At 39.5% G+C, this 18,269-nt stretch overlaps 1 protein-coding gene and 1 long non-coding RNA gene across 2 annotated transcripts in view; one reads left to right on the forward strand and one right to left on the reverse strand.

The window, feature by feature from the left end:
- LOC111875738 overlaps positions 1–18,269 on the forward strand; it is a 164,123-nt gene that overhangs the window by 136,274 nt on the left and 9,580 nt on the right. The gene's annotated exons all lie outside the window — the stretch shown is intronic.
- Positions 1,803–7,036, reverse strand: LOC111875752 (putative uncharacterized protein DDB_G0284695). Its single transcript, XM_023872250.2, has 2 exons — positions 6,944–7,036; positions 1,803–4,285 (listed from the first exon to the last, which is right to left on the reverse strand). The coding sequence occupies exons 1-2, from the start codon at positions 6,962–6,964 to the stop codon at positions 3,575–3,577; spliced, it is 732 nt and encodes a 243-aa protein (XP_023728018.1). The 5' UTR covers positions 6,965–7,036; the 3' UTR covers positions 1,803–3,574.

An 18,269-nucleotide genomic window follows, 5' to 3' on the forward strand; every position in this document is an offset into this window, starting at 1 on the left:
TGAAGGTTACAATCTTCTTGGATGCGACGTCATGTATTTTGTTAGAGAGGTCAGCTACAACATGAAGAAGGCTGTTTGTCCCTTCAGTACAGCTCATGGTACAAAAGCAGCTATACCAAGGGGCCCGGCATAGTAGGAATATCTTCATATTCTTGCTAAATAACGAAAAGTTAGGGAGAGACCGAAGTCATACACGTGATAATGATGTTCTTGAAATTCTCTTGACTCACCGTGCATGTTATTAGATGTCTTTCCTCGTCACTTAATAAACCTGCCAGCAGACACTTCATTCCTCACGTTCTTCATGCTCGGATGTTCTTTGGCTGATTTAAAATAAAGTAGTGTCAAAGGACTTACATGTACGTGTGTAACCTAACCTAACCTAACCTAACCCAACATAGTCCCAAATAGCCTATTATGACTAAACCTAACTCAAATTACTCTTCAAATGACTTAGAGACTTGTACTGTATAAGTCTGAAGCACAGAAAGGGATAATTGTACAGAACAAAGACATAAACTCACTAGTACTGTGAAGAAAGCAGTCTTCTGGGATTTTGCACCGTGCATATGTGGTGTTAACCGACGTTTCGGTCTGCTTCTACCGGTTCTCACGGTCTCTTTGCTTGCAGATTTCTTATATATTTTTTCTTCTAGCCTGAAGATGGAGGCGATACGTTCCTCCGAAACGTCGCTTAACACCACATATACACGGTGCAAAATCCCAGAAGACTGCTTTCTTCATAGTCACCGCCGTGAAAGCCTCAAATCTCACTAGTACTGTATTAAAAATCGCAAAATATTTTTTTTCCGTGTCTTTTAAAACTTACTCATAACTTTTAGTTCAGTGTACTGCTGGAGTTAATTTTGATTCATGTAAGAAGTGCACACATAATCAGGACAGATTATTTCAAATTGCCAACTGGACTTCACAGACACGAAGTGTGGAAAGAAGGGTGAATATACGTAATGAGGATCTTCAGGATCCTTATGCCTACTCCCTTCCAAATACCCTTTGAGCAATTCAGTCAAGGGGGGTCAGATAGACGGGACATGCAGCATGCATGAAGAATATCTGTAATGAATAGGAAAATTTTGGCGGAAATCCTGAATGAAAAAAGGAAGAGACATTTTATAAGATCTAGGAGTCAGTGGATAGTTATTACCGCACCATACCTTGAAGAAAATTGGTGTGAGAATGTGGATTGGATTAAACTGGCTCTGAATGGGGTTCACCAGGTGGCCTTTGTGAACACGAAAGTGACGATTTGGGTTCCGTAAAGGGTTGGAAGTGTTTTGAACAGTTAAGTGACTAAGAGCTTCTTAAGGAGGACTATTGAAATCCTGCCAAAATGCAATCTATAATATGTCTGTATTTATCCTACTTTATATAGCAGGATATACATACAGTAACTAATGTAAAGGTAAGGATATCCCTGTAATAGGCCCTACTTTTTGTAAAGAAAATAATAAAGCAAACTGATCTTATTAACTGATATGGCAGTCTGCCACGAGCACTCCTTTCAGGTGGGGATTATGTCCTTGCTAGATAAGGATTGGAGAGAATGGTAAAGGTTTCCATCAAGAACTAATGTACAAACACCTACATTCCAGAATAACCGCCATACAGGCACTTTCTTTGAGGTAGAGTCGTTTTTATGCCGAAAGTCTATCCCCACATTTCCGCCAGAAAAGGAATTAACAAGATTACATGTTATTCCTTGTTCTCGTGTATAAGTTATAGGGATCTGTGTAATAAATTAATGGAAATTAGGGACCATACCGTATGTATTCCTTTGCGTGTGAAATTATTTAAACTTTCAACCTTTATTCATACACAAAACAAAATATCACAACCACCATCAGCGTTACATAGTTACCATACAAACACGACGAAACTGAAACTTGCAGTAGAATCTCAGATTAATTATTTTCTCTGTAGATGAGTAATTCATTTTTCAGTAAAGTCTGGAGAAGCCACAATATATATATGCTACATAACTACAGGATATAAAATCTTAATATATTTCTATTGGAGTGTTCGTTGGATTAACGTGACTAAGTAATAAGTTACTAGGAATATAACTTGTCAGTACTTGAGCATATACAAAGTGATTTATCAGAAATCTACCAGACTTCGTGGGTATATTAATCACGTGATTCTGAATAAAATATTCATATAAATTTGTGCCCAGTCTTGAAAGGTTAAGAATTCATGAAAATGTGAAAGTGCTATACCAGAGATACGAGGCTTCGATGAAAAATTTCATACTAACTTCAGAGTAAAACTAAAATAAATGCTTCTTAATAACGAAAAAAGGTATAAAACTGTCATTTGAACGCACAATTTAGCACTGCGTGCTGTTGCAGTGATCTGTAACACTACGCATGGGTAAATGTGTTCAAAATATATTCAGACCGCAAGCGGACACTCTGAACAGTTTCTGTAAGATGTTTCGCTATTAAATAGCAATTACTTCAGTTTCTCATTAAAATTCAACGAAAATCTCTCTTAATCTTCTCAATTCTGTCATATTGCTTTCAAACTGTCATCTCTCCTTGAACTATAAGAACGGGGTCCATATTAATATAACTCTTTGTTATGAGTTCATTGATTAATATATTCACGAATTTCGCCAGTATCCTCATAATTATCCTGTATAGTTCATAACAGAAATACAGCGTATAGGTGGGTATTACTGTAAATAGACTGAGTTTTCTAGTTAAAGTTCCCCTTAAGCCATTCAATGTCTTATGGGTCGGTCCGTCTTGAAAAGAGGAATGTCCGACTCTACCGCCTGACTAGGCACCCACAGGGAAACTGACTGAACATTCTGGGATTGCTTTGAGGCAGGTATATTGATCATAAACCGCTATAAATTGGGCAGATGCAATTATTCAAACTTTTATTCAAGTTAATTCAGGCATTATTCACTGACCACAAATCATTATGTCTTTTGTAGCTTAAACATGGATTCTACAAATTCACCGCAATGGGTTAAATGTCCAGAATAGTAGTGACTAGGTTCGGACTCCCTGTAACATGAGCTGTAGACCTGATGTTCCTTTGCATGAACATTTGTGTCGCCTTGGGTCTTCTTCCCTCGTTAATTTATGATCTTTGAACTACCAAGTATATCACGCGATGAGATGGCAACATTCTTCACTCTAGAATGCCAACACGGATCATGTATCTAGGTATTCTAACATATTGTACTTTATATGACTTAATATTTTGATATAAGTAAAGGAAAGGTAGAAAAACAAGATAAAATATCATGTTAACAACATGGAAACTGACAAAATGTCAAATTCCTTACATTCATATCTACTGCTCTCACATCTGCAGCTGAAATTATGACAGCGGAATGAGTATAAGATTGTTGCTTTATCTGTTTTTATTACAACAATGCATTTCTATCAGTAATTAAGTACGATATCCACATATTTTGACCGATATCGTGTCAAGTTACCGAATAGCATCCCTTATTCAGTACGGTAATCCAAAACAATCAGGTCAACGTACATTGTTTAGGACAAAGCAACATGGCGATTGTCTGTGAAACACGTGTCCTTCAGCCGGAGTAGTTGACACTGTAAGATCCTGAATATACATCAAAATTAGTTGCTGGGTGACCACGGAATTGGTTGGGATCAATTTTAGGATAGTAGGGCTGCTGAGGAGAATTATACTGATTTTGGGGTGAGTTGTATTGTTGTTGGGGAGGGGGGTTGTAACGCTCCTGGTATGAGGGTTGTGAGTTGTAACGCTCCTGGTATGAGGGTTGTGAGTTATAACGCTCCTGGTATGAGGGTTGCGGGTTGTAACTAGAGGACTGCTGGTTTTGAGAGTATCTAGATTGTGTATTCTGGTACGAGGGCCTATTCGGTGCACTGTTAAAAGAAGATGATTTGTAGTAGATACTTGGATCCTCACGATACTGGCCGTCGTCATAGTCACTTCCCAGCGAGTTGCCTTGATTGTAGTTGTTAGTGAGTGTTGGGGGAGCCACGTTGATTCCTGTACCTGCAGGCTCGAACCCACGTCTGCTAGCACCATACTCCACCTCACGTACTTTGCCCGTGTCATCGACGTAGCCATACTTGCCGACTACGTCCCCTGTCGGATGTTTCGTTTCTATCTTGTAGCTACCGTCAGCTGCCTCGTATCCGTAGCTGTAGGATCCGTCCTCGTTGTGCCGATTGATCTGTTTCAGGATCGGAACTGGGGTCGTTTGGTCGTAGTACTGCCCGGTAACCATGACAACCATCAGCATCGAAACAACCTGCACGGGCGGACGTCAAAATACAATTTAAACTAAATTTAGAATGAAGAAATATAATGTGAAATACCACGATGAAAAATACAGAAGCTTCCAGGCTCCAATAAAAATGACAGACTAAAAATAAACACAGAGGGAACTGAGAGCACATGTGTCGATACCACGTCACCAGGACGTATGAAAAATTTATAGTCCAAAAGACAGACAATAAATTATTCGAACATTTAGGAAATTCCAAATATACGTATTTGGAAATGTAAAAAATAGAATAAAACTTATGAATTCACTTTGTGTAAGAAAGTTTGAAGATTATGGCTTGAAAACTGAACGTGTAAAGGTACCATTTTATATAAATAATAACTAAAACAGATCTGTTAATTTTTTTCTTACGTGTAAGTTATATGAGCTCCAGCAAAAACGTGCTTGTAGATGTCATTCCCAAACTTAATTTATAAATTTAGTTTAGTTATAAGTCAAAATGAACAATTACTACACAATTTAGTTGCAAATTATCGAAGGAAGTGAATGAGATACAATTAAAAGGATAATATAAATATATGTTTTACTAGAAATGTGTTATTAAGATGTGAACAGGACTGATCTGGTTCGGAATTGATTCCTATGGTGGATGTTTTATAACACTAATATCAGTGTTCCATAAAAGCGACGAATTTCTTGACCAGCTCTGTAAGTATGGGCATTCGAATAAAGTCAATGTTCTATGGAGTTACACACGACAAGACCAATCTTCTATATCAGTTATAGCTATATGTACTGGATTCAATACAAAATAGAATGATTAACTTTTTAAAGCAAATGGTAACAATATATAACATATGATTTAACTTTAAAAATAGTGCATTTGCCAGAAAGGATTATTTCTGTGTCTGGCATTATTCGCATAATAAATGAACATGATTTCGACAAATAACATTGACTCTTTGCTATTAATAATGAGAAAGCAATGTTCTTTCTGGGTTAGGAACTATTTTCTTCTCTAAATTATACAATATTTCAATAAATTTCGGTGTTAAAATGATGAATATTTGGACAATGGTCTTAAGAAGAAAATCTATCTTGAAGATGGAAGCAACAGATTCCTTCGAAACATTAGTTACCATATATCAGACTACATAGCATCATAACTCTACTAACAAACAAAAAAGGGCCGCGCTATAGCTCAAGCGATTAGTCACTGGGGCAGGTTTTCTCCGAGCACTTCAGTTTCTCCTGCCAATCTTCATTCCATCAATTGATCCACAATCACCCTCACCTATCATCTGAGGCTGGTACAATAGGCCAGAAGTGGCCGCAGTACAAGGGACTTAGTCCCACCCCACTAGCAAAAAAAAAAACTCCGTGGTTTAAGTCCGCAAGCGAAATAAACTATACTAACACAACATGGATCTTCGTCGAAAGGAAAGCATATCCCGTACGTAAATTTATTTCAGGGGTATGTTTTATGGCGCTATCAGTAACGCAATCTATATATCGTCAAATGGTAGAATGGTTGGTGGAGACAAATTGAAAATAAATTATATGTGGCTTAATGGAGGTATTATAAGATACTTTCCTGAAGGGACTGAGGAAAATAACGAAAACTCAGCAGGAATAGAATGTTCCGGCAGAAATTCTTACTGGACATATCAGAATGAAAAAGGAAGCATTGCTGCTTGAGCCAACTTGTTCCGTGGAAATTATTAATGATACACCATTAACTTTGTTATATATGTATATATATCTGTTTGACCCTAGACTGTAAGAACCAAATGTGCCCATGTTTCAGCATAAGCCAACTAACAGATTTGCTAGGCATTATGAAACACGGTAAGACACTGATGATTGTCTGTAATGTTGGAGAGACAACAAAACAATAGCAAAATTCAGAATTAACCGAGGCAATAACAATGCTTCAGTTCCTGCACGAACTTCATGTTTAACAGAATAATAAAGTAACTAAACAGTACAGATCTACCTTAAATATCTGATCAAGATCTGTCCTACCATTTCTTAATCAGAAATTTCTTAACCATAATAAAAGACTCAGCATTTGATTCTAACTTTAACTTCTTTAATCCATTTCAAATTCACATAAGTTATTTTCACCAAGACTTATTTTAACATTATATCCTTTCATCTACACTTAGGTCTTCTAAGTAGTCTCTTCCCACGAGAACTTATTGTTCTCGCGTGCCTGTTATGCACAATGTTCATTGCGTACTTCTTGTTTTAAGCACGATAATAATATTATGCAATTCATGTGAATTTGGTCACCTTGATTTCAAATTAAAAATTTGAAGCATAATATTTTTAAAAAGTCGATTAATGCTCAGAAAATAGATTACACCTCCGTTACAAAGATCTGCTTAGGTAAATATTTGTAGTTCATTCTGAGTATCGCATGGAACACGCAGATAAAGTCCTTGGTCCAAATGAAGATGTTATGAATCACGTGTTAGATATGTTTGCTTCTACGCTTTAAAGGGTTAAACAGAAATAATGTATAAATAAAAAGTATGAATTTATATATGAGGTTATGAAAATGAATCACACAAGGAGACCACAAAGATTTGACAATGAAGAGAAAGTTTCCTTGGGTAATTAACCTGAGCACTTGAAGCAAAAAATTATCAATTACCGTCGATTCATACATAAACTTACAATTATCGGAGAGGATCCCATGTCGAGAGTATGCGGTGGTGCTTGACACGAGAAAACAGTTGGGCATAGAGAAGCGCTGGCTTATATAGAGTGTTGCGGCCGCTGTGGCCCTGACAGTTGTCAAGTGGGAGACTCAAGGCTACCAGACCTATGTGTTCAGAATAATACTGCCGAACTCCTCGTAGCGTCTGAATCTGCCTTTGTGTAGCGCCGTCGCGACGTCGCGACGTCGGGTCTCTCAGGACACGCAAAATGTTAAACGCTGTATACATGACAACTAAATTATTGAACAAAGGATAAGGTTCCTTTGTGTCTAAGCATCGTCTAATAAAGATGTATATGAGATAAAAATACCATGAATTAAGAGGACACTGATTATCCTGGCTAATTCTCCTTATGGTTTTCCTCAGTCTCGTGCTACCATTCGACGCTGTATAAATTCGCCTCCTGAGAGCGTCGTTGAACAAACCAAACATCAATTAATAGGTAGATCCATGCATTTTATACGTCGGGAACAAAAATCGTGGTTGGTAGATAGCGCTTCTGCTTCATATTTGGCAGGGCATGTGTTCAGATACTGACACCGAGATTGGCTAACCTGATTGATAATTTTCGTGGTCTTCCCCAGCCCCTTCAGTAAAATGTTGTGACAGTAGCTCAAATCAGGCACGACCGCTTCCTTCCATATTCTTTAAAATTCATTGTGCTGTAGCACGTAGACCTGTTGTTAAGTAATAAGTCTAAAAAACGCTCGCTGCTAGGTAACGTTCACGGAATACGCAAATATATAGCTGTCGATACTGAGTAACAGCTTAACAAGTGAACATATTCTCACGGCAACTATTGAACTACAAAAAGGAGGAGAGGTGTTTCCTACACTGTCCGTGCCGAGATGTTATAACCTGGGCAGTTTGTTGAGAGTCGAAAGTTGGCCCGTGTGGAGGCTGCGTCGAATAACTGCACCGCAGCCCTGCGAGTTGTACGACGCGACGAAAAGAGAACTCAGTGCCTGGTTGTATAACTGGGCCCCCCTCTTTCTGGAGAATAGAAACACGAGGACCTGGCCCTCCAGGATGGGGGGGTCTCGAATATGAGACAGTAAAATGTGGCCATGAGTCCCGCGGGACTCGGACCTGAGAATAACTGCTCTGGCGAGGACCAGCAACAATTGTAAACGACTGACCCGTCCTCTCGTCAGACAGGGTGTTACATAAGGACAATGGAAGCAAGTATTAAGTTGAAAAAATAATTGATAGTGGTGAGTCTCAAAGGACTTGACGCCAAGACGAACTGATTGGCGGAAAACCGTCAGTCGTAAAGTAACTCTGACTCTGACTATGAAGGTCGACAGTTGGAGCATTGAGTCAGCTTGGGACATTCACCAGCCAATAAGGATGTAAGCAGATCATACTGTTAGGGTCCGTTATCAGGAAACGGCTATTAAAAACAAACTAGAAAACATAGTATGTACTGTAGTACGAAGACGCGTGCGATGAAATAGCGACAGCGTTGTATTTACTTGTAATTACCATCTGTAACTTGTCATCAAATCGAGTCACCAATCAAAACCCGTCCATAGTCATTCAGACACGTGATAATATTACCATCATTCGACGTTGTATAATATGAATTTACGAAAATGTTGTTAAATATAATATAAGATGGAACCCGAAGTTTCATTATCGTGTTCACAAGAGCCATCCACTAGTCCCTACCCTGAGCCATATCTATCCAATCCATACCATCCCATCCTATCTCTCTAAGATCCATTCTAATATTGTCCACCCACCTACACCTTTGTCTTCCCAGTGGTTTCTTTCCTTCTGGCTTTCCCACCAATATCCTATACGCATTCCTCGTCTCTCCCATTCGTGTTACATGCCCTGCCTACCTCATACTCCTTGACTTTATCATTGTAATTATACTTGGCAAAGAGTACAGTTATGAAGCTCCTCATTGTGTAGTTTTCTCCAGCCTCCTATCAGGTCATCTCGCTTCCCATTTTCTTTAGCTTAGGTCGTTTATCCAAGGAATCCGTCCAGGTCCGAGACATTGTGTTCATTTTCGTAACATACTTATTTTTTACTGTGAGGAGTCGTTAGCCCCACGCCCAACCCCCAGTCTGGAGCACCGCCCCTTATCGACTGTCCGCGACTGCTTATTCTATATATTCACAGCTACCCTCCATACCTAGAGGGCGTCTCCTCCATCCGCAACGTGAGGACGCGCCATGTGGTGACAGGGACCCACCTAACATACTTTATTGTCTTCACTCGACAGTTGTTAGCCTGGTCAAGATAATTCACGCCTTTTTTTTTGGAAACCGAACTTTCATTGCCGTGTTTATAAATGCCAATCATTTTAAAGAATATATTTAGCATACATGATGTGGAATGCCTTGTGCTTTGGGAGTAGTCATGATAAAGGGAAAGCTTTAAGCCTTCCGCTGAACCAAGAGAAGGCAAGCCAAATCACTTTAAGATACGCTTCAGTTTTATGTTGTAATACTGCGCCTTTATTCGGCTCTTTAGTGGCACCATTACATACAAGTATCAGGCGATATTTTAAATTTGGTTTGGCTTCTGTTAGGGTAAATGAGAAGAGTTCAAGGTAATAACTATAAGTCTGAAGGTCACGCAACTGTCAGAATCAGTATCTGGCAGCTATATCTTAATTGCCGTGAGTGCTATATCCGAAATTATCGGCTCTCGAGAGAAGTCCAAGACTTGATTTTTACTTTTTTTTTTTGTTTCAAAATGTAATACACTAATTTAGAAACAAGCTATTCCATTTTGCAGTTTTTCAAAAGGGGGGATTTTAGACTATTTCTTCTGAAGTGAGTTTGGTGTTAATTTCACAGTATTTTTAGCCTAATTTCCCCTTTTGAAAAAAATAAAAATAGGCTTATGAGATCACCTCGCTGCCTGTGTATCTGCATGTATATTTCCCCTATCGTTGCTAGGTAACGGATATATATATTGAAAAAAATTAGGCTTATTATATCACGTCGGTGTCTGTGTGTCTTTATGTTGATCTCCTTATCGTCCCTACGCAATTGCTTGGTTGCTAGGTTCTCGCAGGGAAAAATACACCTGCGACAATAGAACTGTTGGACACGACGTTTTCTATGCGGTCCATGTCGTATCAAAGGAGAGAAGGCTATTACTCCTTCCCAGAACTTTTTGTTTTTCTTGGGAATCTCAGGATGGTTCCTTTTGTTCCACAAAAACTAGAAAAGATTTCGAAACATTCCATGGAACAGAGCTTCTGTTAAGAAGAAATAATCTCTCAACTGTAAAAGTATTCCCTGAATTTCTTGGAACTTCAAAGTATGTTCCAGTTTTCAGAGGATCTGCCACTGGACACAGTCCTATGCCAGCTGAATCCAGTCACACCCTCACGTCATTTTGTTTACGATTCGTTTCGATGGAAATGAAAAAATTGACACAAATTATGGTGCAGAATGTTACTGCAGGACAGTATTCTATTCGTTATATTCTGTAGCGAAATGTATCCTTACAAGGAGTGGACGAGACTGTTAAAAAATTATAATTATAATTAAGATTAAATGACCCATTTGAGACCAGGGCAGAAATGGAAAACCCGAACAGATTCGTAGATCTCCCTCGTGAAATAAAGAAGACAAAAATTATTTCTTATATTACTGGACAAGGTTGTTTCGAATAAAGACGGCGAATAACTCACAAAATTAAAGTCAAAGTCAAAGTTATGTTACGACAGACGGTCAGTCAGCCAGTCTGCCTTGGTGTCAAACATCCGTATAACTCACAACGCACAATTGACTCCTTACTTAACCTTGGCACTGACCGCGCAGAGAACACTGCTTCCCAGTTACTCCATTGTAGCATGTTACGAAGCTGTTGCCTAACAACTGGCATTCTTCAGAGCCGTTCCCTAGAAACGGCTGCCTCTGCTGGCTTCGCAGTTCTTGCCTTGTGCAAATATGCCACAGAATTAACACGACAAGAATATGGACTGTAAAGCACTTCTCCATTTCGTGTCATTTCTCTCTTAGACTCATTCGGCATATTCAACCTGCGCTTTTCAGTAACTTCTACTGTAAAGGTGAACTTGCCTCAGCGCCTGAAAAGAAGGCGCATGAGAGAGGGCGTCATAATGTTCCACGTAATTATAACATTTGCAATAATTTCGTAGGATTGGCCAGCTTCAATTTCTTGTCGCTTTGCTTCAGGGGAAAATCACCCTGTAGAATGTGGGTAGGAATCTTGACAAACCCACGCTGGAGTTCGAAATCAACCACTGTAACTGGTAGACAATCATTTTCCTAAACTCACCTCTAATATGTAAGGCCTCTGTACTCTGTTTCAAAAGTAGGAAAAGAGCTTAAGAGTTTTTAATTTGACAATTGTTTTCTTTTATAAAATATATAGACATTATTTGAATAAACTGTGTCTATGTAGTGGTGCAAAGGTTAACACGAATCAAGTTCTTTTAGTTTAAGTGAACGTAGTTCCGTGAAAATTATACGAGGTCTTCATTCATCACTGATTTATATGTTTATGAAGTAGATCTGGTCCCTTTAAGACGTAAGTAACGTTGAAATTCTCCTTCAGACCTGCAAAGAATGTGGCTCACAAGCAAGAATAGATAAAAATAAATATTTTCGCATCTCAAGGAAACATAATATCTATAAAATATAATAAAACTATAGGGAATGAATAGCTTCGAAACAATATCAAATCTTAGTGTACTTTTGTTCTCCACGAATTAGGCGAATGCCCTGGTTCGACTTCATAAGACGAGTATCCCTTGTTTTCTTGGTCGCCCAACATCTCTTCTCCCTCTCAGCCTGTATTAAAAAGTTTGTTTTGGAGTTCTTGCATTCTGTCCATGTCTTCAGCTTATCGTTTCCTGTAACATGACATTAATTTTGTGACTGGCGGTAACCATGTTTCATTCATGATGCTTTCATTCTTTAGTTTGTCAAGAAGTAAACGCCTTTTGCCTAAATTTCTGAGAATATAATAAGAAATAGGAAAGAGATTCGCGGTTAGATAGAAAAGAAATTATATTCGTTCAGAGATAACAATTGCTGTATGTAAGTATTAATTCAGAAACCTTATACTCACAGGTTTATATGTTTTCCTCGGCATTCCGTCTCCTTTTTGAATAATTAGAAATGTGCTCAGGAAAACCTCTGGTTCTAAGAGGGTCTTAGTTACATGAGAGCTGCAGTATATTACATAACGAGGAACTTTAGGTTTACATGCATCACCTAGTGCCGCTGCAGTAGTGACATTTAGGACACTAGGATGGTCTAGGTGCGTAGCTAGGATGTTGGAAACAAGAAATAATACACCTCTCTATGATGAAATTTTTACGAAATCGATTACTTGGAAGACAAAGAAGGAAATTGGAAGATAAAATTAGGTTACTTACTTTCTTTTTATTGCCACTGGGCTGGGACTAAGTCCCTTGTACTGCGGCCACTTCTGGCGTATTGTAACAGCCCCAGATCACAGATGAGGGTGATTGTGGAGCAATTGGTGGAATGAAGATTGGCAGGGGAAACCGAAGTACTCGGAGAAAACCTGCCCCAGCGCCACTTTGTACACCACAAATCCCACTTGACCAAACCCGGGCCGCCGCGGTGGGAAGCCAGCGACTAGCCGCTCGAGCTATGGCGCGGTCGAGGTTACTTACTCACTCATGGAGCTGAGCCCTTCTTTAGGAAACGCCAATTCTTCAGCTACTTAAGAATTTTCGCATTTTATGGAACTCGAAAGTTCATTACCGTGTTCACAAGAGCCCTTCACTGGTTCCTATCCTGAGCTAGAGCAATCTAATCCCTACCATCCAATCGTGTCTCTCTAAGATCCATTTTATTATTGTTCACCCACCTACGCCTTGGTCTTTCCAGTGGTCTCTTACCTTCTGTCTTTACCCCCAATATCCTTCGAATGCTGTTTCCAGAGACAAATGTTATGTTTCCTAAGACTTTTCGAGCAACTAGTCACATCAGTCCGAAATGTCTCCGAAATGTTGCGCTTCTTCTTCCAAATGGACGCGATTTGTCGCCCGAGAAGATTTTATTTTTTGTAACTGTGGAAGCAAGTTTCATGCAGGGTATAGTTGTATCGCTTTTGCGTGAAATCCTTGATTTAATTTAAGGTCACTGTGTGCCAGTATGTCTCAGTAAACAAAATTGGTGCTTAAAGAAATTACAGCCGACAAAAAGCAAGAGAAGGCCATTGAACTGCTGAAGGATTAAAATATGCAATGAAAGTGGGGCACGTGGCCCCAGGCTGCAGTAGCAAAACTGGGAAACAGAATCCCTTGCGTGTTCTTCCCGTTCAAGGTGTGGTGTATCATAACTCATTGTTTTATTGCCTTACGATAAGGTCGTTTCATGATTTTCACATTTTCTACAAGTTCGATACAAGTGAACGTGTTCTGTAGGCCTTCAGCTACACACAAAGTGTTCAGGAAGAACAAGTCACATACCGCAAACATTATGCAATCGAAAAGCTCTTTGAACTACAAGTTACTATTCTGCAAGAACAATAACAGTATTGTATTTATTGTAACGCGTGGGAACATCTACATTTCTCAGGAAATGAGTGTCCGTCCAACAGACGTTTAAGTTTCAGTTTATCTCAGTTATTAACATCTAAGAACTTTTATGGAACGCTCAGTCAGTAAAGTGACTAGGCTACGGAAAGGACAACCGATTAAACGGCGGATCGATTCTCGGCAAAGACAAAATACTTTGTCTCTTCTCCCCTGTCCATTTCAGATCTGCAACCCACCCACTTTCTTGTTCAGTGGATGCAGGGGTTTCTTCCCAAGGGCAAAGCGGCCGTGGCTTGAAACTTATTATTTCCCTTACTTAGTGCTGAGGTTACAAACTCTTGAAGCCATGCATTCCCTCCCCTATACGTTTTCATATCGTGATGCTCAGTTAATTTGCTTTTTTACACTATAATATTCACAAAGCCTCGCCGTTCAGCAGGATGTGGTTACATTCCAAGCTCTAAATGAGGAATAGCAATAGAATTAAAGAATCAGAGTTTACCCGTGGCCGATCACACTTATCCCGCTGTCACAGTTAACTTGCCCGCTCGAAAACTGGGAAGGAGGCTTCGAATTGTAGTCGAAGTATGGATATATATCTGGGCCGTGCCATACCTCAAGCGGTTAGTCTCTGGCTTCCCACCGCGGTGGGCCGGGTTCAATCCCGGTGTCTGGTCAAGTGGGATTTGTGGTGGACAAAGTGGCGCTGGGGCAGGTTTTCTCCAAGTACTTCGGTTTCCCCTGCCAATCTTCATTCCACCAATTGCTCCACAATCACCCTCACCTATCATCTGGGGCTGGTACAATAGNCAGATTAATTCAATATGGAAACAGACCAGTGAGCCTGATCCGCCTAAAGAAGAAGAAGAAGAAAAATTTACTCACGTAGTTAAAAGGAATATCAAGAATAAGAATTTCAATCACACCAAAATTTCTACTGCAGTGCTTAATTTGGTTTGACTTTACTACCATACATAATAATAGCAGAATGGAGTAAACCCCTTTTGAGAAAGTGTTAGTCATTAGGTTGAGGTGACAAGAGCAATGAAGCAGTCGCAGTAATATATCTATTTAGAGAATTTGTTGTTAGTTACATAATTCTATATTTATTTATACATAAAGTAAAAGGTAAAGTTGTCCCTGTGCTTAACTAATTAAGCACTACATCATGTAGGCGTATGGGGGATTGCATGTATAGATCCATATTTCCTTGACTTTGACACTAGTTGGAGGTGAGCTATCAGCTTCACGCCCCGGCTGTTTTATCCCCCTTGGGAGAGAGCTACAAGTATCCATCGTATATGAGACTGGGTGGACCCCAGAGCCGGTGTGGACGACTTGGAGAAAAATTTTTTTGACCCTATCGGAACTCGAACTCAGAATCTTCAATCGTCCAGCCCTTCGACAGTCGCTATATCGACTAAGCTATCCTGCTCCCATTTATTTACAACATACGAAGGATATCTATTCTCTTTTATTTTGACGTAAATGTCAATGCGTACTAGGCATAGGCTATACATAGGCTCTAGTTTTTACAGATCGCCTCTGTAGTCTAGCGGTCAGAGTTCCTGGCTACAGATCCTGAGGTCAGGGGTTCGATTTCCGACGCTACTAGATTTTCTGAGAAGTAGTGGGTCTGGAACGGGCTCCATTCAACCTTGTGAGCGTAAGTGAGGAGCTACTTGAATGGAAAAGCAGCGGCTCCTGCCCAGAAAACCAAATTTAACGGCCGTGGGGATTCTTTTCCCTGACTACGCGACATTCTCTATCCGCTAAAGTTGGCATTAACTTCGCCGACAAGCGGCGGTCGCTAGGATGGTATAGTTCGCTTGCGGACTAAAGCCACGGAGTTCTAGTTTTCACAACAGAGATCGGTGAGGGTTGAAGCAATACGAAATAGCGTATTTTATTCTTCCTTTATAAGGCAGCCGCTGTCGTTAAGTTTATCGCCCGTACCTGCCGGTGGAAGCAGGCAATTACTCAGTATCTGAGCTCGATGTGGAGCAAATTTCTGAAACATGGGGCAATTATCCGCAAGGGATTTACTCCTTTCCTTTCACACAACCTCAGAGATAATTTATTCAGTTTCATTTTAATTTGAAACCTCAAATCTGGGTATGTTCTCTATTGATTTTCTAAAACATGCAATTTCATATTAAGGATTTCGCAGCAGGCAAGATTTTGGAGCGGCTGTATGCAATACAATTCAAAACAAATTCTTCCAAAATTCAAATGAGTTGTTCTGAAGACATCAATTTTGGTTTATAAAATATATATATTTTTCAACACTCCTGAACAAAGTTCATAAAGATCTTAATACCACGCGAAATGAAAGTAACTGGAAAAATATTTTCTGGAAAATTAGTTTAAAATACCTTGAGTAGTTACGAGTGCGAATGTCTGTCCGCTTTTCTTTTATCTTATTTTCTCTCAAAAGGCTCTGACCTCACATAAGCGTTTCTCTAGTACCTTAATTTCCGATGCTGTAAATCTGGCGAAGATATGCGGTGACCTTCAATCATTAAATCTCATCATTTCTACAGGATATCACTTGAGCATTTTTACTCCAGGAAATTCAGATCCGTTCCCCACTGATGTGGCAAATACCCATTACATATTAACTACCTTCAAGTGATTTGTGGAAGAAAATAAATTCTTAAAAACGAGGGTGATATAATAAATGTTACTTTGATAGAAATATAGGTGATGCCTTTATATTTAATAAATATTCTTTTAATATAAAACCAAGCTTGTGAAAAGTTGAAGTACACCATAATTAACAGCGTATAAATTCCGGATCTTTCCTTTCACTGAAGAAACTCAATTTTCAACATAAAATTGCTATCCGTGTTCTGTCCACAAAAGCTCCAGAACTTAATTTCATGAAAACCTAACTGCAGTTGCTCCTCATGCGCATTAATCAGCCCACTAAACTTACTCGCACTTAGAGTGTTCTAACTGGTCCACTCGACCAATTGCGGGACACAATGTATCGAGAGGAGGTGAAGGGAAAAAATACAAGGAACCGTTAGCGTTCTCGAGGTACAGGGTGGAAAGCAAATTGCTAGGAACTTGCATGTCATTCAATTCTATTGAACTACCTTTACATTTCTAGTTACAGCGTTTACTGCCCAAATCTTTCCTCCAACGAGACTTGAGATTCTTACGGCGGTCAGTGTTATGAGTATGGTCTTCTGGGATGTGAGGCCGTATAGTTTGGTAGATAGGCACTAACTTTCCTTCTTAATGAAAATGGAGACTGCAAATTTGGAACATATATACAGACCGTCGCGTCAAATTACCGAGTAAGTTAACTCTAAAGCTCACGACTTCTGTTCGGGATGCTCATGGCTTTTCTTCGGGAGGTGCCAGGTTCGGATTTCAGCCGAGACACCAGTTACCTCAATGAGATTTCTCATTATTTTTCCTCAGTTCATAGAGAAAGGTACCGAATAGAACGTATATTCTGGGGTATATTTTAGCCATGTATTTTCCTGATAATATCTTTTAATAGCCGAAACATGTAGCAGAGCAAATCTTGGCACTGACCTTGATATAGTTGTGTTGTGACGGTCTTAATAAAGAAATTGCTGAGGAGAATATTTGGACCGAAGACAGACGAAGTGACGGGAGGTTGGAGAAAACTGCATAACGAGGAGCTTCATAACTTGTACTCTTCTCCAAGTATAATTAGAATGATGAAGTGAAGGAGGATGAGATGGACAGGGCATGTAGCTTGAATAAAGGAGAAGAGGAATTCATGAAGGATATTGGTAGGAAAGCCAGAAGGAAAGAGACCACTAGGAACATCAAGACATAAGTGGGTGGACAATATTAAAATGAAACAGAGAGGTCTGATGGTGTGGTATGGACTGGATCAATCTGGCTCAGGATAGGGACCGGTGGAGGGCTCTTGTGAACACGGTAATGAACCTTCGGATTCCAGAAAATGCTGAGAAATTCTTGAGTAGCTGCACAATTGGTGGCTTCTCAAGGAGGGCTTGACCCCATGAGTGAGTGAATTGGCAGGACTACACTGGAGTGAAATTTTTATTTCACGTTAGTATGGTTGTATTAGGGGAAAATGTTGATCCTAACAATAGGGGATACATATGGAGCATGCTGTGCACAGTGGAATCTGTACTGTTTCAGCATTTGCTTCAGGCCTGTGGAAAACAATGCTAAACTTTGATCGAATTCCCCTGAAATATGAAGTTCATGGAAATTTTGAAAGTTAAGTCCCTACGGAACACAAAATATGTGTTTCCAAAGACCGACAGGTAAGCATTGTTCAGGGAAATGTCTGTTTACACGTATTTTAAGAATAAACAAGACGGTATCTGGTAAGATTTAAGTTGTTATATGTTGTTTAAGTTCTTATTATGAAACCGTGGTTCTTCTGGGTGGTTAAGGTTTCAGAGAAATTTGCCTCTATCTTCTACCCTGCAGAGGTTCTTCCGAAATACCAGTAAGCTTTTACCAGATTACATGGTTATAAATCCCCAGAATGGGACTCTCTTCGAGAGGTATTTTCTAGATCACGCGAGAAGCTACAATCTGCCCAAACTGACCACGTGTGGTACAGTCAGTTATTTACTTTGGGTAATAAACTAAGTATCTGACCTTGAGCCACCTTAAAACCAACTTGCTGTTAATTGGACCTGTGACGACACAGATTTGTCCCTCAAAGTAATATCTACCGCAAGGAGTTCGTAGGAATGCACTTACTTCCGTAGAATTTACAATTTCCCATTGCCACCTACTGTAGCTT

The sequence above is a fragment of the Cryptotermes secundus genome, unplaced genomic scaffold (assembly GCF_002891405.2).
Source record: "Cryptotermes secundus unplaced genomic scaffold, Csec_1.0 scaffold603, whole genome shotgun sequence".
In the NCBI taxonomy this organism is placed as follows: domain Eukaryota; kingdom Metazoa; phylum Arthropoda; class Insecta; order Blattodea; family Kalotermitidae; genus Cryptotermes; species Cryptotermes secundus.